Genomic DNA, 23,344 nt, shown 5'->3' on the forward strand with positions numbered 1-23,344 from the left:
ATTCTTTCTCCTTTCCTTTTTAATTCATTAATTATTCCAATTATTCTTGTTTTCCTCAATTATTATTATTATTCCTATTTCCCCAACTTCCTCAAATTCATGACCTCTTCTTTAATTATATATATATATATATATACACACACACACACACACACACACACACACACACACACACCTATGTATAAGTAAATGCAACCTGCTGAGTCATGAGTGTTTCTTTTTAATTAATTAATTAATTCTTCTCTTATACATTGCATCCTGATTGCAGTCATTATTGCTTCTTTTGTGTATATGTGTTTAGGGCTAGTAACATAGGATTACATAACCTATCGTGGCTCATCCCTGGAAAATACTAAATTTCTTTCTCTCTCCATTAATTGCCTGTAGCTCTTCATCTGGGGAAGGACTTTGTAAGATTTCTCCTATCCACGTTAGCGTTTGAGTGGTGGTGGCATTGTTCAGGTCTAGTTTAGGCAGCCATATTGTTGACATTTCATGGGCGCAGTTCCCTGTCATGTAAAGAAGATGCTGTCCTGCAGCAGAAGTTCTGGTTCTCTGGCTCTCACAGCCTTTTGGCTTCCTCTTGGGGTGTTCCTTGAGCCTTCGGTGTAGGGATTGTGTTATAGTGCCTCAGTAGGTATGGGGCACTTCATGGTCTGCCCTCTGTCTTTTTGCCAGTTTTGGCTTTTTAAATGGTCTCTATGTGCACAAAAAGAAGCTTCTCTGATGAGGAATGAGAACTACACTTATCTGTGGATATTAGGATAAACATTTAGAATGCAGTTAAAAATATACAACAGTAGATTCTCGTCTGGGGTCCGTGACCTCACCAGCCATGGGTAATTTTTTAGGTTATAGTACTAGGGATGATTTCCTCCTATTGAGTGAGTCTACCTCCAATTAGGTGGCTGTTGTTCACTCCCAGGAATAAGTGCCACCATTGCATCCTTGGGGAACTCCTGCAGTGCTGGTCATTGTTATGGTTCACAGGCTTTACAGCTGGGTAGGACTGTTGCTTTTCTCCCTTGGCAGCTTGCATAGCACCTTCAGATACTGTGAGAACCAGTCTTCAGGGAGGAGGCTTCCAGGTCAGATCCACCTGGATTTCTCCAAGTCCTGTGTGTGAAGTGTGTGGTGTCGTCAGCATAGGGTCTCACCTTCACGTTCTGGAAGGCAGCCAGGGCGATGGCAATAGCCTATTTTGTTTTGGAGTCTCATGGGTTCTCCTCACAAAGCTGCTTTGTACTGCCTATATTGTTGAGGATAGAATTTTCACAGTGAAGCCATCACCTTTTAGACTTTTCTTTCATGGAAAAACATTTTATAACTGATCAAATTTCGTTGCTCATTATCGGTCTGTTTTGATTTTATTTCTTCATGACTCAATCTTGGTAGTTTGTAGTTTGTTTATGTTTAGGAATTTGTAAGTTTTCCCCAGAGTTTCCCAGTTTGAGGAATATAATAGTTTGTAATATTTTCACACTCCTTTTCATTTTACATTTATCTGTTGTAATATCTCTGTTTTTACTTCTAATTTTCATCTGTCTTAGTTTTTGTAAGGGTATTTAAAAGCTTGTATGTTTATCTTTTCAAATGAACAACTTTTAGTTTTGTTGATCTTTTGTACTGTTTTCCTAGTTTAGATTTCTGTTGAAATCTTTACAGTTTTTTCTTTCTGTTGTTATTATTCTCCTTTGTTTTCCATTAAGGCATAACATTAAATCATTTACATATTGATTTTTTAATTTATTTTTATTTTTATTTATTTTATTTTATTTTATAATATAATTTAATTCTACATATCAACCACGGATTCCCTTGTTCTCTCCCCTCCCACCCCCCTCCCCTTCCCCCCAGCCCACCCCCCATTCCCATCTCCTCCAGGGCAAAGACTCCCCTGAGGATTGAGATCAACCTGGTAGACTCAGTCCAGGCAGGTCCAGTCCCCTCCTCCCAGGCTGAGCCAAGCGTCCCTGAATAAGCCCCATACTTATTGATTTTTAAAACTGTTAACTACTAGCACACAAAATAGTGGGTTTCATTGTGACGTTTTGTAAAGATATATTTTTATTTTTAATTGTGTGTGTGCACACATGTGCAGGTGCCCTCGGAGGCTAGAGTTGTTGGATCAGAGTTATAGGTGGTTGTGAGCTGCCCAACTCCAATTAACTCTGGTCCTCTGGAAGAATAGAGCTTGGGTCCTCTGCAAGAGCAAGTATGTGTGTTCTTAATCCCTGAACCTTCTCTCCACCTCTTACTGTGACATTTTTATACATATATATCATTATACTTTGATCTTAGTTGCCCCCCCTTCTTCGAACTTCAAATATCTCTACTGTTTTCAATTCACATGTATTTTTTACCTTCCCGTGCCCCCCCCATACCTCCTCTTACACTTCTTTGTTCGTTCTCATAGACCTTTTTCTACTTTCATGTCTTCTATATGTATTTATGCAGCATGTGTATCTAAATTTAAGTCTAGATTCTTCATCTGAGAGAAAACAGTCTTTGTCTCTCTGTGTCTGGCTTATGTCATTTTCCTGAAAATGTTATAATTTTCATTGTTCTTTACAGCTGAATAAAATTCTATTGTGTTTATATACAACATTCTCTTTATATATTTTTTTTTACTGGTGGAATTTCAGGCTTGTTCTAAATCCTAGCCTTTTTTTTTTTTTTTTGTGAATAGTGTAGCAATAATCTTGTGTATTTAAGTCTTTCTGTCATATGCTTAATTTTCCTGTGGTATAGATCCAGGCACAGTATGGCTGGTTCTGTATGTTAGTTTGATTTTTAGTATTTTGAGGATCTTCCGTACTGATTTCTGTAATGGCCAAGCCAATTTACACACCCACTAGCAATGTATAAAAGTTCCTCTGTCCTTGCAACCTTGCCAGCATTTGTTTTCTTGATGATAGCAATTCTGATATTGATGCAATGGAATCTCTCTGCATGTTTAACTTATAGTTTCCTTGATAGGCTTAAAGATCTTGAATGCTTTTTTTTTTTTTTTTTTGGTTTTCAATTTTCAAGACAGGGTTTCTCTGTGTAGTCTTGGCTATCCTGGAATTTTTTTCTGTAGACCAGGGTTTCTCTGTGTAGTCTTGGCTATCCTGGAATTTTTTTCTGTAGACCAAGCTGACCTCAAACTCACAGAAATCCACCTGCCTCTTTTGGGGTTAAAGCCATGAGCCACTACCAACACCTTAAGTTCTTGAATACTTTTTTAAAAAATGTGTAGGCCAATTGTGTTTCTTCATTGGAGAACTGTCTCTGTTTCTCTGTCTCTCTCTCTCTGTCTCTCTCTCTTTTTATTTAATTTTTGTTTTCATTTTACATATCAACTCCAGTCCCTCCTCTCTACCCTTCTCCTGCTATCCCCCGCTCCCCCCATCCCACCCCCCATCCACTCCTTAGAGAGGGTAAGGCCTCCCATGGGGAGTCAACAAAGTCTGGCATACCAAGTTGAGGCAGGACCAAGCCCCTTTCCCCTGTATCAAGGCTGAGCAAGGTATCCCTCCATAGGGAAGGGGCAGAGAACTGTCTCTTTAATTCATTAGTTCATTTATTAAGTGAATGATTTGTTTTATTTTAAATTTTTTAGAGTTTTTTCTTTTATAGATTCCATGTTAATTCCTGTTTGATATATAACTGTTAAGGTTTTCTTTTTCCATTCTGTAGATTGTTTCTTCAATTTGATGATTCTTTCATTTTCTGTATAGAAGCCTTCATTTCATGTAATTCTATTTGATAATTTTTGAGAGTATTTCCTACAGTACTGGAATTATTTTCAGAAAATCCTTGTCTTGTGCCTATATCTAAAAGAGTTTTCCTCTAACAGTTCCAAGATTTTAGATCCTACTTTAAGATCTTGGATCCTTTTGGAGTGGTTGTTTGTGAGGGATGAGAAGTATGGACATAGTTTCATTCTTCCACATACGGTATTCAGTTTTCTCAGTACTGTTTGTTGAGGAGGCTTTTTTCCAGTGTGTGTTATTTTCACCTTTGTTGAAAATGAGGTAGCTGTAGCTGCAGAAACATTTCTCGATCATCTGTTCTCCCTCTCAGGTTCTAACTAGGCCAGACCCTGCCCAACTTCCAAGACCAGAGGATATGAGGAATGTTCAGGGTAGCGGCTGCTGGATCTTTTATTCTTTTCCATTGGTCTATGTGTATGATTTTTTTCCGTTGCCATGTGACTGTGATTCTGTAATGTAGTTTGAGATCAGGTATTGTGATACATCCAGCATCGTTGTCCAGGATTGCTTTCATTATTTGGGAGTCTTTTGTGCTTCTATATGGACTTTTGGATTATTTTTCCTAATTTTATAAAGAATGTCATTGAAATTTTGGTGGAGATTACATTAAACTGTAGATTTCTCTCAATGACATTATTCATTTTCACAGTATTAATCCTGCCCGTCCGTGAGAAAGGAGGCCTTCCCAAACTTCTAGTGTCTTGAATTTTTTCAGTGTTTTAAAGTTTTTATTATAGAGGACCTTTAACCTCCTTGGTTAGGCTTGTTACAAGGTATTTGTTTAAAAGCTATTGTGAATAGATTTTTATCCCAACTTTTTTGCATTTTTATTGGTATGTATAAAAGCTCTTTGTATATGATTTTTTATCCTGCTTTATTGCTGAAAGTATTTGTCAAATTTAAGTTTTCTGGAGGAATCTTCATATCTTCATGGTCTTTTTTAGCATTTGTGTGTTTGTATGATGTGTGTGCATGTATGTATTCACGTTCACGTGTATGTGAGTGTGTGTAGATTCATATAGAGGCCAAATGTTGGGGTTGGGTGTCTTCCTCAATTGCTATCCACTTCATTTACTGGGGCCTGCCCAGCTGGTTTTTACATGGACGCTGGGAATCTTGTATGTGGGCACTGGGAACCTGTCCTCCCATCCTCATGCTTCTGTGACAGGCACTTTAAGCCTGGAGCCATCTCTCCAGCCCCTCTTTGGGACCTGTTAGCTATAGCATCATGTTATCTATAAGCAGAGATAATTTGTGTTTAAAAATCAGTTTTATCTTTTAAATTTCTGCTCCAGTCTTTCTTTTTGTTTCCTTACTTTTAAGTCCATTTCAATTAAAAAAAACATTTAGATCACATTCTAGTTTTGTTTATAGTGCTTTGTGGTATTTTGCTGGGAAGTTACAAAATCAAAACAGACTTTGCTTTGCCTTAGGCTTTTGTCTTCAGTAAATGAAACTTGCTAGTATAGTGTTACCTATATGCTCTTAGCCTAAAGTTGATGGCTGAGGCTACAGACTAGAATGAATCGACTTAGTCAAAAGTTCTTTGTAAGTTAAACTGGCTGAGTATTAAAGTAAATATAAAGGGCTCGATAGTGTAATCATAAACAACTGATCCTTTTACTATGATAGTACATTGGTAATATTTGGCTTTTAAATTTATTTACTATATTCTCAATCATTTTTCTTATAGGTTATATTTTACTCATCTTTTAGTCCCTTTCACTTATTTGAGTTACCTTAGTTGTGCATACCTTGTATTTTACAGTTGTAAACTGTTTAAAATACGTCTTTAGATAGAGAATATTATATTACATTTACTTAGATTTAACTAACATATTTCTTATATGTATCAAATTTGTGCTCATATTTTAAAAAGAAATATACTGCAAAGTAAAGATGCTATTTATATTGTACCTTCTTATATTTTCATCCTCTGTCTTTTAAGTAATCCATAACTTAAATAGGTTTGAATTCTTCCAGACCACGTTTTACATTTTCTTTTATATGGATTCTCTTTTGTATTTTTAAAAAACTGTTGAAAGTTTTATTCTTCTCATGGAAAATTTTGTTTTTCTTCTTTCTTTTCTTCCTCCCTCCTTTCCTTTTGTTTGGCAGGGGTGGTGTGGGATAAGGTCTTTCAGTGTAGTTCTGGCTGTCTGGAAGCTCACTATGTCGGCCAGGCTAGCTTTGAACTCACAGAGGTCTTCCAGTCTCTGCTGGGATTAAGGAGTGCACCACCACACCAGGCCAAAAATTTGTTTTTCCCTCAATAGTTTACTTTAGTTATTTTGTCCATACCTTAAAATTTTAAATTATTTTATATAGATAAAATTTGTTAACACATTCCAAACTTTATTTTTTTCTTAAGGTTTGTTTTTGAACTATATTAACAATTAGCTTTAGCTTATAATTGTTTTATTACACACACATATTATCAGGTCATTTGTGTTGTTAAAATGTCACTTTTTAAGCTCTGACTTACCTAGTTTATGTAAGATTATCCTTCTCTCATTTTGCAGATACAGTGTTGATAGCCTGTCTTTCCCCCAGAGACCTTTGGGAGTGTAAGGGTGAGACAGAGATGGAAACTTTTCAAATCTGAGTTCAGTAGTTCTCTGTTTTTGAGACTGGGTTTCTTTGTGTAGCCTTGGCTGTCCTGGAACTTGCTCTGTAGCCCAGACTGGCCTCCAACTCACAGAGATCCACCTGCCTCTGCCTCCTGAGTGTTGATATTAAAGGTGTGCATCACCACACCCCAGCATCAGTATTTTTTTTAAAGTACCTATAGCATATAGTATCACACATAAAAATGCATTTTTTTAGCCTATTGAATTTTTATTTGAATTTGTGTCAGGTGTCTTCTAAATTCATCTGAGCGTTATTAGAAATGAATTTAATCTAATTCTGTCTTGCAGAGGCTCAAAACCAAGTAAGACAGATAACGTTTCTGCAAAGCAGACTCCATGTGTGAAAGAAAAGCACAGAGCTGATAGTGGTGTTTCTGTTACATCTGATACTCAGCCCAAAGGTTTGTGATTGCTAGCAAATGGAAATTAGAATTTTGCTTATTGTATTTACAGCAGTTTTTGTCGAATATCTTATAGTGATATTGAAATGATATGTGAAAATAAACAGTTATCTAATATACATAAAATTGCCAAAGCATCTATTTATATACCTAAGTATATATTTATTTCTTTACTTGCCAGTCCCAAAAGTTAAATTTGAATATTGCTTTTTATATTTTTATGTGTATATGGAGTAAAACTGTCTATGAAGTTATGTTAGTTTGGCTATTCGAATCATTGTTTTTATGGATTTTAACATTACTGTTACCTGGAATTTTATTATGAACTACCCACTGTATTCTCTTACTATAAAATGCATTGGTCAGAACTTGTTTTAACTCTGAAAGGATGCCTGCCTAAGCCAGTTTTAGCAAACATGAAGGTAAATATATCTCAGACTTCTAAAACTTCTTCATAGGTCTCCTGATGTATATAATAAATAAATTATGACTCCTTTCCTTTTTATTTTTTTTTTTTAAGATTTAAATTTTTTTTTACCAAAATTTATGAAAAACTAGTTTACTGCCTTAGCCATTAGAATGCTCTTGGATTGTTGATAGTTTAAAACAAAGTGAGATATTTTGTTTTCTGAGTAATTTTCTAAATTATTCATGAGAAAAAAAATGTCCTTTAATCACACTATGCAAAAATTTATGTATTTCATTTCAAATATAACTATTAGGATTCTGTGTGTGTGTGTGTGTGTGTGTGTGTGTGTGTGTGTGTGTGTGTATGCCTGAGGAAGCCAGAGAAGGGTTTTGGCCTTTCTTGTTTATCATTTTCTGCCCTACTCCTTTGGGATAGGCTCTTTCCCTAAACTGGCAGAGCTGGGTTGGCAGCCAGCCAGTAAGCCCCAGCCAGCCTCTTCCCTCCACCCTGTTGGAGCTGGAGTAGCAGGTGTATGCAAGACCATGCCTGATGGGTTCCAGGAGTGCATGTCCTTGTAGTTGGGTAACAAGTAATCTTAATCATTTAACTCTCTCTCCAACCCCTACAATATTTTCTTAGTAGACCTCATAGAAACGAAGGAAACCAGACTTAACTTTTATGTATACAAGAGGCCAGTGGAATTTTTTTTTCTTTTTTTTTGAGGGCAGTTACTAGAGAAAGCATTGCAACTTTGTAGAGACAAGCTTCCACACAGCCACTTAGTACATGGTGGGAACATTTCTTAGGAACGATATGAAACTTGTTAGTATAGCGTTATTTATATGCTCTTAGCCTTACGGTTAGTTGTTAGGGCTTGAAGACCAACCCGAACGAATTGACTTTAGTCAAAGTGTTTTGTAACTGAAACTGGATGAGTCTTATTTTGAATATTTGAGATTTTATGAGTAATGTGGTGTGGTTGGGGACACTGACTAGCTCCACCTCGTCTTATTTCTGTTTTCTGTAGCTCTTTCTCTTTTGTTGCTATTTATTTCCATTTTCTTCCACTCACTCTCATAATCACACAGACATGGGCTGTTATTTTGTCATAAACTTTCCTTCTAGGACTGCCTTGCTTCTGTCTTAGAAACTCTAGTAGGTGTGCTATCAGTTTAACTTTATTCCAGGAATTTTCAAATTATTCTGGATGAGTGAATTAACACCGTATTATGAAAATGACCATATTGCCAAAACTAACATAAAGATTTAATGTAATCCCCACCAAAATTCCAGTGACCTTCTTCACAATACTTGAAAAAATAATCCTAAGTGTTCATATGGAAACAGAAAAGACATCCAGACCAAAACTAAATAGGCAGAACATTGCCAGGAGGTATCACAATGAGTGACTTCAGTTTATACTACAAATCCACAGTGACAAACATAGCATGCTACTCCCACAAAACAGACACATAGACCAATGGAATATAATCAAAGACCCAGAAATAAACCCATGTAGCTTTAAAGAAAAATTCAGTCATGAAATTTGCCAGGAAATGGTTGGATCTGGAGCTTATTATATTAAATGAGGTATAAGGTCTCCTGGGTTCTGATTTGAATATTATGTGTAGTTATGTGGGAATGAGTGTGCATATAGGTCAGAAACTAGAAAGTAGGTTGACTACAGGGATACTGGGGAGAGGAATTGGGGAGGATTGATGAAGAGAAACCAAAGTATAATGAGTTCCATAATGAAACTCATTACCTTATATGCTAATTAAAACATACAGAATAATAAGAGAATTGCTGGCCGCTAGTGACGCACACCTCTAATCCCAGCACTCTGAAGGCAGAGGCAGGCGGATCTCTGTGAGTTTGAGGGCAGCCTGGTCTACAGAACGAGTTTCAGAACAGTCAGGGATACAGAGAATCCTGCCTTGAAAAACAAAACAAAACAAAACAAAAGGGTAATGAAGTATTTTCTCTGAATTTGCTAAATACAAATGGGTGGAATATTGTAAATGTAATTATTATTTTATAACTTTTTATTGTATATACCTTTACCATGTTAAAACCTTTCATTTTTATTTAGACAGAAAGGGGGAAATGTTGTGGAATATTAGTTTAAGATGTGTTACATTCATTGATGCTATGGAATATTTGTTTAGTGATGCAAAGATGTGTTACATTTTTTTACGTTGCATTTGTTTAACTCTGTAAAGATGTGTTCGTTTGCTTGCCTCAAAACACCTGATTGGTCTAATAAAAAGCTGAATGGCCAATCACTAGGCAGGAGAAAGGATCAGCAGGGCTGGCATGCAGAGAGAATAAATAGGAGAAATCTAGGGAGAGCAAGGAGTGAGGAGCGAGAAAAGGAGGAGAGGAGGAAGCCAGGGGTTAGCTACCCAACCACACAGGAAGCCCCTCCCTTCCTCCCTCCCTCCCTCCCTCCCTCGTTTCCTCCCTCTCTTCTGTCCCTCCCTCCCTTCCAATGTCACTACAGAACAGAGCTGGTTAATGTAGGACGTACCTTTATATTTTCTTCCAGTGTCACTGAAGAACAGAGCTGGTTAATGTAGGATGTACTTTTATATTTTCTTCCAGTGTCACTACAGAACAGAATTGGTTAATGTAGGATATACTTTTATATTTTCTTCCAGTGTCACTATAGAGGTTTTAACATGAGCTTTAGGCAGTGCATTGATTTCAATACAGCTATGAACTCATGTAAGAGGAACTTTTGTATGTTTTGGGCATAACTGTGCCTTTTATGTTTTTTAAAGACGTTAATAGTGGAAATAAAGGTTGTGACTATCTTGAAGAGGGGACCAGAAACAAGAACGCTTCACATTCTTGTTCAGAAATGGAATACACTCCAGTTTCGAGGAAGAGAAAGAAAAGAGTTAGAAGTAATATACATGATTCTCATAATTCTAAATCTTCTTTGGATAAGTCACCAGAATATACAGTAAGTAGATGTATTTAAATGCTATAGGGAATGATTTTGTGCTGTGATAAAAATGAGTTAACTGTAGCCAACTAATGAATGGTCTTTGAACTTTCTACTTTACTGGACTTTTTTTCTAGTTCTGTGTAAACTTTATTTTTTAAATTTTAAATCACATTACTTTTATTTCACGTTATTATTTGTGTGTGTGTGTGTGTGTGTGTGTGTGTGTGTGTGCGCAAGCGTGCTCGCGCTTGTGTGCACACACATGTGTGCTCATGTGTATATGGCTCTCAGAACACAGTTTGTGGGAGTTGGTTCCCTCCTCTCACGGTGTGTGCACAAGTGATCGAACCCAGATTGTCAGGCTTGGTGGCAAGAGTTTCCACAAGTTTTGATGTTCTTTCTTATTTTTGCTTTTGTTACTAAAAAGCAATTTTTGTTACTACTTTGGAAATAAAAATGTTAAAAAGAATCCGACCATTCTAAAGTTTATTAGCTCTGACTTTGCCACATATGGAAATTTCTTTTTTTTTTTTTTTTAAAGATTTATTTATTATGTATACAGTGTTCTGTCTGCATGTACACCTGCCTGCCAGAAGAGGGCACCAGAACTCATTATAGATGGTTATGAGCCACTACGTGGTTGCTGGGAACTGAACTCAGGACCTCTGGAAGAGCAGCCAGGGCCCTTAATCTCTGAGCCATCTCTCCAGCCCGGAAATTTCTTTATTTGACCCTTTAAAAATTATTTGGGCATCAGATTTAATAGGTTAAACCCTGTATCATTGTATTTGGGTGGCACTGCCAAGCATAATTAGTGTAGCTGTGTACTGTCTGTCCATATACTTACAAAAATGGTACACTTTCATTTTTATGTTATTCCTGATGAATTTAAGTCTTAGATGTATACCTTAGGGAAACGCAGTGGAAAAACGTAATTTCTCTACTTTTTAAAAACCGTTCAGAAAGAAGAAGAAAATGACTCAACGCTTTCCAGTAAGCTTGAGCAGTCAAGTGACAGCTGTCATGAGGACCCAGCACCCCCCGAGGGACCCACACCTGAACCTGCAGAGAGTGAGGCTGCCAGTGTGTGCTCACTTGCTGTTCAGGAGTCAGGTGTCACCGCTGCCTCTGGAATGACCTGTTCACCCACCCGAAGCTCGGAGAGCTCCGTTTCTCACAACGAGGTGGAGGGCTCTTCCCAGGCTGAGAAGGACGAGGAGCTGACTGTGAAAGAGAAGTCTCTTGTAGGTGGAAACAGTGAAGAGAACCAGTTGTTGATCTCAGCTGAACCAAGTAAGTAAAAGAAGATTGTAAAGACACTCCTTTTCAAAGCTTTACTCAGAGCTTTTGCTTTTCTCAAATTTTCCTAAGGCCAAAAGCTGTTTGAACCTCTGGGAAGTATATCAACTTTAGGAAAAACATCCTTGATGGTTCCCTTATGAATCTTGTAATACTAATTTAGGCAAACAAGTGGAGCTCCACCCGGGGCCTAGCCATGGATCTCTGCATCCAGATCTCTCAGTAGTTGGATGGGGTTTCTAGCACGACAATTAGGGTGTTTGGCCATCCCATCACCAGAGTAGGTCAGTTTGGGCTGTATCTCGACCATTGCCAGCAGTCTGTTGTGGGAGAGTAAGTTTTAAAAGATATTTACCATGAAGTAGCCCAGAAGTTTTAAAAGATTCTCTGAAGACTGTTGTTGTTGTATGTTGTTGGAGTGGAATTTAGATTCAACTTGATTGTCATTAATTTGATTTAGTCAATTCTTAAAAATTGTTGTTGTCCTCTGACACAAAAATTCAAAAGGCTCTACAGGGTATGCAATGATTTTCATCTTTATCTTCTAGCCATTCATTACCCCCTCCCACAAGAAAGTAATGTGAAAGGACTCAGGACACAATTCAGAGTGATATCGTAATACTTTGTCAAAACTAGAAATTGTTTGGAAACTTGTCTGTTAGTTCTATCACTGTAACAGAATGCCTGATATAATTACATAATTAAAGACTGGGCTGGGAATATAGCTCAGTGGCATTGTGCTTATTATTTACAAGACTCTGGATTCAATCTCCAGCACAAAAGAAAGAGAAAAGGAGAGAAAGAATAAAATACTGATTTTGGTTCAGAGTTGAGAGAGGGAGGTGAGGAAAAGATTTATTATGGCTTAAAGTTATCTAGGCTTCTGTTCAAGATTGAATGGACCCAGTGCTTTGGGCTGCTGCGGGTGAATATAGATGGCAGGAAATGTCAGGAGCATATAGTAGAGTGAAACCACATATTTCATTCTCCAGGGGGCAAAGGGAATGGCTTGTCCAGCAACTCCATATCCCCTTGTGGCAAGCCCCAGTGACCTAGGGATGTCTAGTGACCTGAGTGTCTTCCACTGCTAGGCCGCACCTCTGAAAGGCTCCACCTTATCTCAGAAGTAACACTTATGGGCCCAAGTTTTTAACTTGCAGATCCTTGAAGACACTCAATACCCAGAGTGTACCATGTTTACTTTTGACTTTAGTAAGGAAGCTGTTGAATAGTAATGCCAATATGAAATCTGCTTATAACAATACTAATCAGCTAGTGAAAGATAGGTTAGACTTAAGTTGAATTTAGGTACTTAGGTTTAATGTGATTATTAAAGATATTTAAGTAGAAAGTTCTTTTTCTGTAAGTCATTATTGTGACACCTTTAAAACACACTTTCCTTTTTAGTTGTTGTTTCCAGTGATGAAGAAGGACCCATTGAACACAAGAATTCAGCTATTCTGAAGTTACAGCCTAGTCGAGATTATGAGATTGCAAGTGAACATCAGGGTCCTTCTGAAGCACAGTTGTCAGAGCTACCCCTGAGTGCATACGAGTCTGTACAGGTAATTTACTGCTGCCTTCTCAGAGAGTAGCAGTCAAGTGCTACTTTCATAACGTTTCCTCTGTTTCACTATCAAAGTTTAAGGCAGTTCTTTTACCTGTTTCCTTATTTGTATGTGGGGGTGTGGGGAGGTGCAGGCCATGGCACAGCTGTGGGTTAGAGGACAACCTGCAGGAGGAGTCTCTTCATCTGTACGTACCTTCCAGGGATTGAGCTCAGTTGTTAGGCTTAGTGGAAGGAACCCTTATCTGCTGAGCCCCCTTTCCAGCCCCCAGGGAAATTGTCTTTTTTTTTTTTTGGTTTTTCAAGACAGGTTCTCTGTGTAACAGTCCTAGCTGTCCTGGAACTCACTTTGTAGACCAGGCTGGCTTCGAAATCACAGAGATCCACCTGCCTCTGACTCCTGTGTGCTGGCATTAAAGGTGTGCGCCACCACCGCCTGGCCTCAGTGAAATATTCTTATTGCTTAATATCTACTTATTGTTTTAATAAGCAGAATATTATGATAAAGATTATGCATTTCCTGAGTGTGGGTTTTGCAACAGCTTTCCTGTTAGTTTTAGTGACATGCTTTTTAGTCTAAATATTCTGTGACTTGAATATTTTCTGTAGTTCTCATTGAACTATAACTTTGATATTTGTCTGCTCTTGGAGTAGTATGTCTACTTGAAATTATTTCTTTTCTTCACATCAAGTTGTCTATCTTTAAATATAGAATCTATAATAAAACATACAGATTTGATGTAACAGGGTTCTTAAGCATTTATGTCTCTCTTTAAAAACCTTTATTTATAAGCCAGGCGGTGGTGGTGCACACCTTTAGTCCCAGCACTTGGGAGGCAGAATCAGGTGGATCTCTGTGAGGCTAGCCTGGTCTACAGAGCGAGATCCAGGACAGGCACCAAAACTACACAGAGAAACCGTGCTTTGAAAAACAAAACAATAGGTATAATGTCTTTCAACACATCTAAAATTTCTCATAAAATTCATCGCCAGTCTGTCTTCATTTTCACATATGCACATGCAAAATCTAAAAATGTCCAAGATTCAAAATTGAAAAATAAGTTTAAAATCTACATTTTATACAAAAAAATCTTAGTGACTTTTTTCACATTAAGAATAGTATAAAAATTTTTAATAATAATTTAAAGAAGAATTTTGTCTTTGAATATAATTTTCAGCTTTTTTTTAATTCTTTGAGATTTATATACATTTATAATTTATTCTTTGTTAGACATCATCTGAATTCTGTCCATACAATCCTGACATGGAAAACATTTCCTGTATTATACCTAACAGTGAAATGGATCTGAAACTGGATTTTGTATTTACTTCTGTGTATATTGGTAAAATAAAAGGAGCTTCAAAAGGTTGTGTCACGGTAAGTATATCCTATAACTTCTTATATAAAAATCTCAGTAATGTCTCCCCATCTGATTGCTTAAAGACAAGCTGAAAATGGGCAATAAACATGCCAAAGTGGACAAGGGAAGGACCACAAGGCTTCAGCCCCACACAGAGCTACAGGCAACTAAGAATGCTGAGAGCAGAAGACACAGTCTTCCCCAGGGAAAAACACACTGTTTAGTTATCCAATACCAATGGTCTACTCAGAAAACAAGCATACAAGCAGCATTATACAGATTGAGCAGGTCATATTGAGAAATATATGTATATCTACATATACAGATATGCATGAAAACAATAATTAATGGACACAGAGACTATGAATTTGAAAGAGAGCAAGGAGGGGCATATGGAAGGATTGGAGGGAGGAAAGAGAACGGGGAAACGATGTAATTATATTATCTCCAAAATAAAAGAAAAACTATAAAAAATATTAGTGATCATTTTTTCCACTTTCAGAACAGTGTAAAGTTTGTTGTAGGCAAAAACTAGAACCAAACAAGAAACTACATAAAGACCACAAACAGTTTTGCATACCAAGACAGCAGCTGCTAATTTGGAATATATATAATTTCTTATTTCTCATATATGCATATAGATATAAAACAGTATTAGATGTATTATTCTGCAGTTTACTACACTTATATGAATTTAATTTACTTCCCCTTTCCACTTTGGGATGGATGTCTTTTAAAATTTCATTTGTCATCCATTTCAATTGCCCTAGTGTTTTTCTTTAATTATCGCTGGGTTTAAGTTGGCCACAGTAGTATCCGTTTATGGTCTCATTTGGGAGGCTGAGGTGAGACGGTCACCTGAGCCCACGAGCTTGAAACCCTGTCTCCAAACAAATTTATCTCTTATTTCAGGAAAGCAGTTTAATAAAAACATAGATTTACGTACATGAAGAAAGATTGAGAGAAATTCTGTAATATATAGCATTATGATGGGAGAACATGTAGATAGTGTTTAAAATTAAAACATATAGGAAGTAACAGAAGGGAAAAGAGTAAAAGTCTTAAAAAATTTCTTGGCCTTCAAGAAATATTTTATATGGATTCTTTTTCAGACAGAGTTTATGATTTTTTGTAACATAAATGAAAGAAATGTTTTTTGTCTTTCAGACATCAGAGTACTTACTATGTTAGACATTATTGTAATTAAGATAAATTTCTCACTATTATGATAGTTACTGTTTAGCTGGATTTGGAAACTAATGATGGGAAATTAGGTAAATTGGAGCCTCTTTCTTTAGTTGGTCATTTGTTTCTTTCTTCAGAGAGTGCAGCAGTAAATATAGTTTCTTTTTTAAAAAATGTTACCACTTATGATAATGAGAAAGGCTTACAAGGCACAAATGATGTTCAGAGAACTGTTCTGACTGTTGAAGGGTATTATATGTTAGGATTACAGTCAACTTTATTCTTGTTCAAATAGATAGATGATTTCAAGAACTGGATTTCTTTCAGTATCACTTTCTTACCTGGGCTTTAAAATTTAGCTGGAATGGATCAAATGTTGTTATAGTAAGCATGCAGAGCTGTAGATCAGTATCAGATTCTTGCCAGGTAGGTTTGGTAGAAGAAGAATATTTGATGGTAAGGGAAGGAAGAGAGAGTGTATGTTAAGAAAGTTGATACTAGGGACATCATGCTTCACTCTTTCTCATTAATTATGAAGTAGAAACAACAGAAGCAGAATTTGAACTCCAAACTCAGCACTTAGCCAGTATGCCTCTTTGCCTTATATTTGACTTCACTGGCCAACCCTGTGGAATATGAGTTTTATACTTTTAAAAATTATAATATGAACTAATTTTTAAATTAAGAAAATAAATGGAATACAAGTAAACTGGTATTGTTATTGAATATTTTGTTGCTTGCCTAGAACTCATAAGCTGTCAAAATTTGAGTTTTGTCTTGTGTTCACAAGTTATATCTCTAATATAGGCAATAATTTCATAAATGTATTGATCAGAAGAGAACTTAACCAAACAAGTATAGGCAGACTTACTTGTTAGGGAAAAGCAATCGTCAAAAGACAAATCTGATTTAGATAGTACATGGAAGGTTTTGTCTTGAGTACAATTATAAGTACAACACTTAAGCTGAGCACACATGCAGAAGACAGCCAGAGGAAATAGTTCAGTGAAGTAGAAGGATCAGAAAGAGCAAGGACCTCAGTCAGAAGGGAGTTTCCGAAAAGAACAAGGGAATGATCGCCGAGATAAAGGAAGATGGCGATGCTCAACGGAAAAGTTACTCAGCAGACAGCTGTGCTGAGACTTAACCTATGCCAGCCTTTGACAGGGCATCGTTGTTTTGAAGTCTGCTTTATTAGACTTCTCTAGCCATTCTTTGTTCAGCAGTTTTTTGTTGTTCCATTTGTGTGCAGTAAAAATAATCTGAGTTCAGTTAGTTTTCAAAGACAGAAGGGCCATAGTGGGTGGGGTATAGCTAAGTCTTCTGATACGTTTAAAGTCTCATTACAGATAGATAGGGCATTGGCACCTTCGTTTGATCAGTTGACTCCTGTGAGTTTGGTTAATCCCTAAGAGAATAGTCTTCTTTGGAGATAGCTGCCTTGTGTGGTCTTCTGGCATTTCTTCGGACATTGTCTTACCTCTTAAATTTTCAGAACACACTTTTGAAAAGTAGGGTTTTACCAATTTTTATAAACGAGTATTTTGGTAAAGTTACTTACACAGTTAAAGACTCTTAACCCTAAAACTAAGTCTTTATGTTGAAATAGTTCTTTGCTTTGATTCTTAGTACTTTTACTAAGTACTAAAAATTGAATAGTACTAAATACTCTAATACTAAGAAAATTGAGTAGAAATGCACTTGGAGTAGTAACTCATTTTTTGTTTCATATTTTTTTTTTTAGTTCACAACGAAGTATATTAAAATCCCATTTCAAGGTAAGCCATCTTCTCTTAATGACATTTTTTTGAGTAATTGATTAGAAAAAGTTAAAATGTTTTATAGTACCAAAAAGAACATATTAATTATTGTTTTAATGACTATAAATCAGATGATAATGAAGTACTCTTGTAAAAATTTGACAGCCCAATTATTTGATATACATGAAAATGATTAAGAACCAAAGGAAAAAAGCACATAAGCATAGACAGAGTTTTTTTTATGCTATATCTTATCTAAGTAAAGCAGAATGGAAATGTAACTACAGCTTAAATAGACGCAGACTGTTTTCTCATTCTTTTCCCCCAAAAAAAATTCCAGAATAGCCGGGCGGTGGTGGCGCACGCCTTTAATCCCAGCACTCGGGAGGCAGAGGCAGGCGGATCTCTGCGAGTTCGAGGCCAGCCTGGGCTACCAAGTGAGTCCCAGGAAAGGCGCAAAGCTACAGAGAAACCCTGCCTCGAAAAACCAAAAAAAAAAAAAAAAAAAAAATTAGTGATGAAAAATAATAACTGATAGAGAATAATCTCTTTAGAGAGTGAATTATAGAAAGAACAAGGAAGAAAAATGTACACACAGATAACACTTCAGATATCAACTAGAGTAAAAGAAGCTTTGTGGCGACATTGAAGATGCAATTGAAGCAACTTCAGTTCCTCAGCTCCTGAAAGTTCAGAATTGAGAACTCTGTTATGGTAATAAATCTATTGACTGGATTACCATTTAAGTAGTGAGAACATAAAAGCCACACAGTATCTTAATAGCCCTTGCTAGAAAACACTATTGTATTTAAGAACTAATTATTAAGAGCTAATGAAGTGTTATCCTTGTTGAGCTCGTGTTCAGGCAGTCACATTGGTAAGACTTGGTGGATGCGGCTTCTGACATCCATAGGAGACACACTCTCACAGCAAACTCCCTGGTCCTCTAGCTTTTACCGTCTTTCTGCCCCTCTCCCACAATGGTCCCTGAACCTTAGTGCAGGTGTTGTGTTGTAGATGTATCACTTGGGACTGGGATCCACAACTGCAGTTTGATCAGTTCTGAGTTTTCTGTGATGGTCTCTGTCTGGGGGTAAGAAATACACTTATCTGTGGGCATAAAGACAAATATTTAAAATGTAGTTAGGGACAGTGATGGTTGTAGGTTCTTTTTCCTCCAAGATCTGTGGCTTCACCAGCTCTGAATAGTTGGCTAGGTTTCTAGAACCAGGCATGCTTTCCCTCTTGGTGCAGCATCATAAGTCCTTTTAGAGAGCTGTTGGTTACCACCAAGGAATGCATGCCACTGCTTCACCCTTTGGATTATTGTGCCATGCTGGTAGTCATTGTGGTTCATAGGCATCATAGCTGGGTTGGACTGTTGGGTGCCTCCCTCTTTTGGAAGCCTGCATGGTGGCTTCTGGTACCATGAGAGCTAGTCCTCAGGGAGGAAGCATTCAGGTCCATTCAGCTCAGGGGCCTTTGGACCCTGTGTCTGTAGCTGAGGTTTTCCTGGTCCTACCTGGCTTCCATGGTCCCATAGTCCCATAGCCGCTCAGACCCAAATGAACACACAGAGGCTTATACAATTAAAACTGCTGGGCCATTTAGCTCTGGCTAACTACTAACTAGCTCTTACACTTAAACTCAGCCCATTTCTGTTCATCTATATGTCACCACATGTTCAGTGGCTTTACCTGTGTGCCACTACATGCTGCTCCCTGGACTGTGGACTGACGTCTCCTGACTCAGCCTTCCAGCCTTCCCACAATTCTCCTTGTTTGCTTATCCCGCCTATACTTCCTGCTTGGCTACTGGCCAATCAGCATTTTATTTATCAACCAATCAGAGCAACACATTCACAGCATACAGAGCGATATCCACAATATATGTCTGATGTGCATGATGTCTTCAGCAATCTGGACTTACCTTACCTCTCCGGGGCAGCTAAGGGCAATAGCCTGTAATGTTTTGGGATTCCCTTGGACAGCTCTGACCAACAACTCTAAGAAGGTTTTTCATCCTTGGTGTTGGGGTTTTTGTTTAGATGGTCTTTGGGTCTCGGAGGGAGCATTGGCAATCCAGATAGAAAGTTTCATTTACACTATATATGTATATTTGTACATAGACTTTTTATGCATTATAGGGATTTTGAGATTGGTAGTTAATATGATTCTTTATGACTTTTTCAGATGTCCTTACTGTAATTTTACCCCCTCCTTCCTCTGAATTTATCTTCCTCCCTAATTAGAGTCCCTCTGTTTCCTCATTTTCTCCTTCACTTGTTCTAACCCCTATCGCCCTCCCACAATGATCCCTTTTCACTTTCCTGCTTCTGCAATGACTCCAGGCTGTGCACTCACTTGTGAAGATTTGAAACTAGGAGCCTTCAATAAGAGACAACATGCAGCCTTTTTCTCTCTGAGTCTGGTTACCTCACCCAATAGGATCTTTTCTAGTTCTGTCTATTTTCCTGCAAAGTTCAGGAGTTTTTTTTTCCAGCTGCATAGTGGTCCATAGTGTATATGCACCACACTTTGGTTATCCATTTGTTGGCTGTGGGGCATTTAGGTTGTTTTCATTTCCTAACTATTGTGAATAGAGAAAGCAATGAACATGGCTGGGCAGGAATCTGTGAAGAACGATGTCAAGTTCTCTCAGCACATGTCAAGAAGTTATGCCATAATTTCTTTACTGTCCACCTCTTTTTTCAGATGAATTATTATTATTTATTTTTTTGAGATTATAATAAAATTACATCATTTTCCTCCTCTGTCCTCCCTTCAACCACTTCAATGTACCCTCTTTCTCTCTTTCAAATTCATGGCCTCTTTTTATATAATATAATATAATGTAATGTAATGTAATGTAATATATATATAATATATAATCCCTAAGTATGTCACTACAACTTGTCTAGTCCTTGTATTGTTACTTGTATGTCTGTCTTCAGGACTGACCACTTGGTATTGGATAACCAGTTGGTGTGTTCTTCCTTGGGGAAGGCTGTTTCTCCCACTCTCCTCATTCCTTCGATGACAATTTAAATTTCTCCTTTGGCAATTTCACACATATTCCTCCTCAGATTTCTTCTGGGCATGGTGCTTCATCACAGCAATAGAAACCCTTACTAAGCTATACAGTATATCAAGACGTGTCAGAGATGGTGTATGCCTGAATAGACTACTTTTTAAAATTGCTTGTTTTATGTCTTTCAGTGTCCATGAATGAGATTTCACTATCAGTGGACACCACACACTTAAAGAGGTTTGGGTTATGGAAAAGCCAGGATGATGATCACAGTAAGAAGAGCCAGGCTATCCTTTTCCTCTGGGTTTCCTCGAAGTACCTTCAAGAGATTCAGACCCAGTTAGAAAACCCCATATTAAGCCAGCAATGTGAGTATAAAGATCATTCCTAAATTTCAGGAGAACCTCAAAGCCTATATGTGAAGTCATTTTTTCTAAGATAACTTAATAAACTATCTTTATTTCATTGGATTGAAATTAATTTCATTGAATTAAAAACGTTATCCATTAATATTAGATAAATTATTTTACTTAGTCATGTGGTTTTGCCTGGTAATTTTATTCAGTTATGGAAAATTATCATTAGAAATGAGAAAAATACCTTTAAAAAAGTCTTAAATGTTGTTTACTTTGAAGATAAGACATTTCTGTACCATTAAAACTATATTTTAGTCAGTTATCTTTGGCTATATTCTTCTTTTGACTTGTTACTTTACTTAGAATATAAAACAATTGTTTTATTATAGCATTTTCATATTTAATGTACTCTGTTCATATTTGCACTCCGTTTCCCATTCTTCCTTCCCTCTCCTGCTGGCCCCCTTTTCACCTCAAAATAGTCCGCTTCTGCTTTTATGCCCTGTGTACATGGCAGGTGCATCACTGATAACATAGAAGAGTTACTGACTTTCATATGTTGGTTTTGTATGCTGCTCATTCGATGAAAGTCTTTATTAGATCTAAGATTTTTCTGGTGGGATATTTAAATTTTAAGATCACGTCACCTGCAGTGAAGATAATTTGACTTCTTCCTTTCCTGTTATTATCACTTTTATTTTTTTTCTCTTGCCTTATTGCTCTAGGTAAGACTTCATTCCCTAGCCTGACAAGGGTGAAGAGAGCACCCTTACCTTATTTCTGATTTGAGGGGTTCTCTCCATGTTCCTATGTATGTAGCTTTTATTGTGTTGAAGAATATTCTTTTTATTATTGGTTTATTCAATCCAAAAGGATGTTGAGGGTTTTTTTTTTGGTCAAAGCCTTTTCTGCTTCGATTAACATGATCCCGTGATTTCTGCCCTTAATATTAATATTTTTGTGCAGTTGTATTACAGTTACTAATTTGCATATGTTGAACCATCCTTGTCTCCATGGAATATTATCAGCATGGTCATGCTGTATGAGTTTTATCAGGGTGGTCTGGAATTCAGTTTGCAGGGACTTTTTTGAGTGATTTATGTCTATGTTCACTAGAGAATTTGGTGTATGGTTTCCTTATGTGTTGTACTCTTATCTGGTATTGAAACCAGGATGATCCTGGCTTGAACAATGAGTTAAGCAGTGTTCCTTCTCCCTTTCTATTTTGTAGAGTTCTCTGAAGAGCAGTAGTGTTGATTTCTCCCTCCCTCCCAGTGTGTGTGTGTGTGTGTGTGTGTGTGTGTGTGTGTGTGTGTGTGTGTGTGTATACCTGTGTCTATATGCCCTATGTGTATAGGTAGGTGCCCATGGAGGCCAGAAGAGTGTGTCAGATCCCCTGGATTTTGAGTTTCAGGTCGTAGTGAGCTTGTTGATGTGGTGTTCGGAACCAAACTCAAGTTCTCTGGAAGGGAAGAAAATACTCTGAACTGATGAGCCATCTTTCTAGCTCTGTTACACATTTTTTTTTTTTAAATGGTCTGGAAGAATAGGGCAGTGAATCTGAATGATCCTGTGCTTTTCTTTCTTGGGATATTCCTTAGTATTTTTTCAGTCTTGTTGCTTGTGGTAGATCTTGTTAATTTTAAAAAATATTATATCTTCTTGAATTATCTTTGACAGGTCATACTTATCTAGAAATTTGTTCATCTCTTCTAGATAGTCCAGGATTTTTGAATGGATTTTCTTTTTTCTTTCTTTTTCTTTTTCTTTTTTTCTTTTTGGTTTTTTTGAGACAGAGTTTCTCTGTGTAGCTTTGCGCCTTTCCTGGATCTTGCTCTGTAGACCAGGCTGGCCTCGAACTCACAGAGATCCGCCTGCCTCTGCCTCCCGAGTGCTGGGATTAAAGGCGTGCACCACTACCACCTGGCTAGAATGGGCTTTCAAAGTATTCTCTAAAGGTCATTGGATTTCATAGTTATCTTTTTGTAACAGTTCTCTTTTTATATTTAATATTATTAATCTATGACTTCTCTTTGTTTTGATCAGGTTGACTAAGTATTGCTGAGCTTTCTTTTTTCTTTAACTTTTTTTTGCATTTATTTATGTGTGTGTGCAACACACACACACACACACACACACACACACACACACACACACACACACGTACCCTACAATGCCTGTGTGGAGGTCAGAGAACACCTTTTGAGAGTCACTTCTCTTCTTGCACTGTGTGGCTCCTGGGGATAAAGCTCATCCCCCCAGGCTTGGTGGTACCTTGGTGGTACCCTCCTTCTCTCTTTACCCCTGGAGTCATCTCACTGGTCCCAGTCTTTAGTTTGTCTAGGCACCGACTCTCTCCTTGGTTCTCTGCACTGTTCTTTACTGTCTGTCGAATGAAGTCTGCCCTGGTCCTTGCTTCTTCTCATCTGCTGCTTTTTGGTTTGGCTTGTTCTTGTTTCCTGAGGTTTTCAAATGCACTATTGCCTTGTTTATTTGCGATCTCTCTGATTTTTTAAATTTAATATAAGAACTCATTGCTGTTTCAGATAAGTTGTGTTTTCATTTCATTCGACTCTAGGAATTTACAATTTCATTTCTGCCTGATTTCTTCCAGTGACTCAGTGGTTGGTCACTC

General features: G+C 37.3%; 1 protein-coding gene across 4 annotated transcripts in view; it reads left to right on the top strand.

The window, feature by feature from the left end:
• Positions 1–23,344, top strand: part of Senp7 (SUMO specific peptidase 7) — a 130,764-nt gene that overhangs the window by 85,477 nt on the left and 21,943 nt on the right. For all 4 annotated transcript variants that reach the window (XM_052740886.1, XM_052740887.1, XM_052740888.1 and 1 more), the window contains 7 exons: positions 6,677–6,789; positions 9,982–10,166; positions 11,114–11,444; positions 12,858–13,015; positions 14,249–14,395; positions 17,308–17,341; positions 20,542–20,721. In XM_052740886.1, coding sequence (XP_052596846.1) covers positions 6,677–6,789; positions 9,982–10,166; positions 11,114–11,444; positions 12,858–13,015; positions 14,249–14,395; positions 17,308–17,341; positions 20,542–20,721 — 1,148 coding nt within the window. The remainder of the gene's footprint in view (positions 1–6,676; positions 6,790–9,981; positions 10,167–11,113; positions 11,445–12,857; positions 13,016–14,248; positions 14,396–17,307; positions 17,342–20,541; positions 20,722–23,344) is intronic.

The sequence above is a fragment of the Peromyscus californicus genome, unplaced genomic scaffold (genome assembly GCF_007827085.1).
Source record: "Peromyscus californicus insignis strain IS unplaced genomic scaffold, ASM782708v3 Scaffold_16__1_contigs__length_79575227, whole genome shotgun sequence".
Taxonomy (NCBI): domain Eukaryota; kingdom Metazoa; phylum Chordata; class Mammalia; order Rodentia; family Cricetidae; genus Peromyscus; species Peromyscus californicus.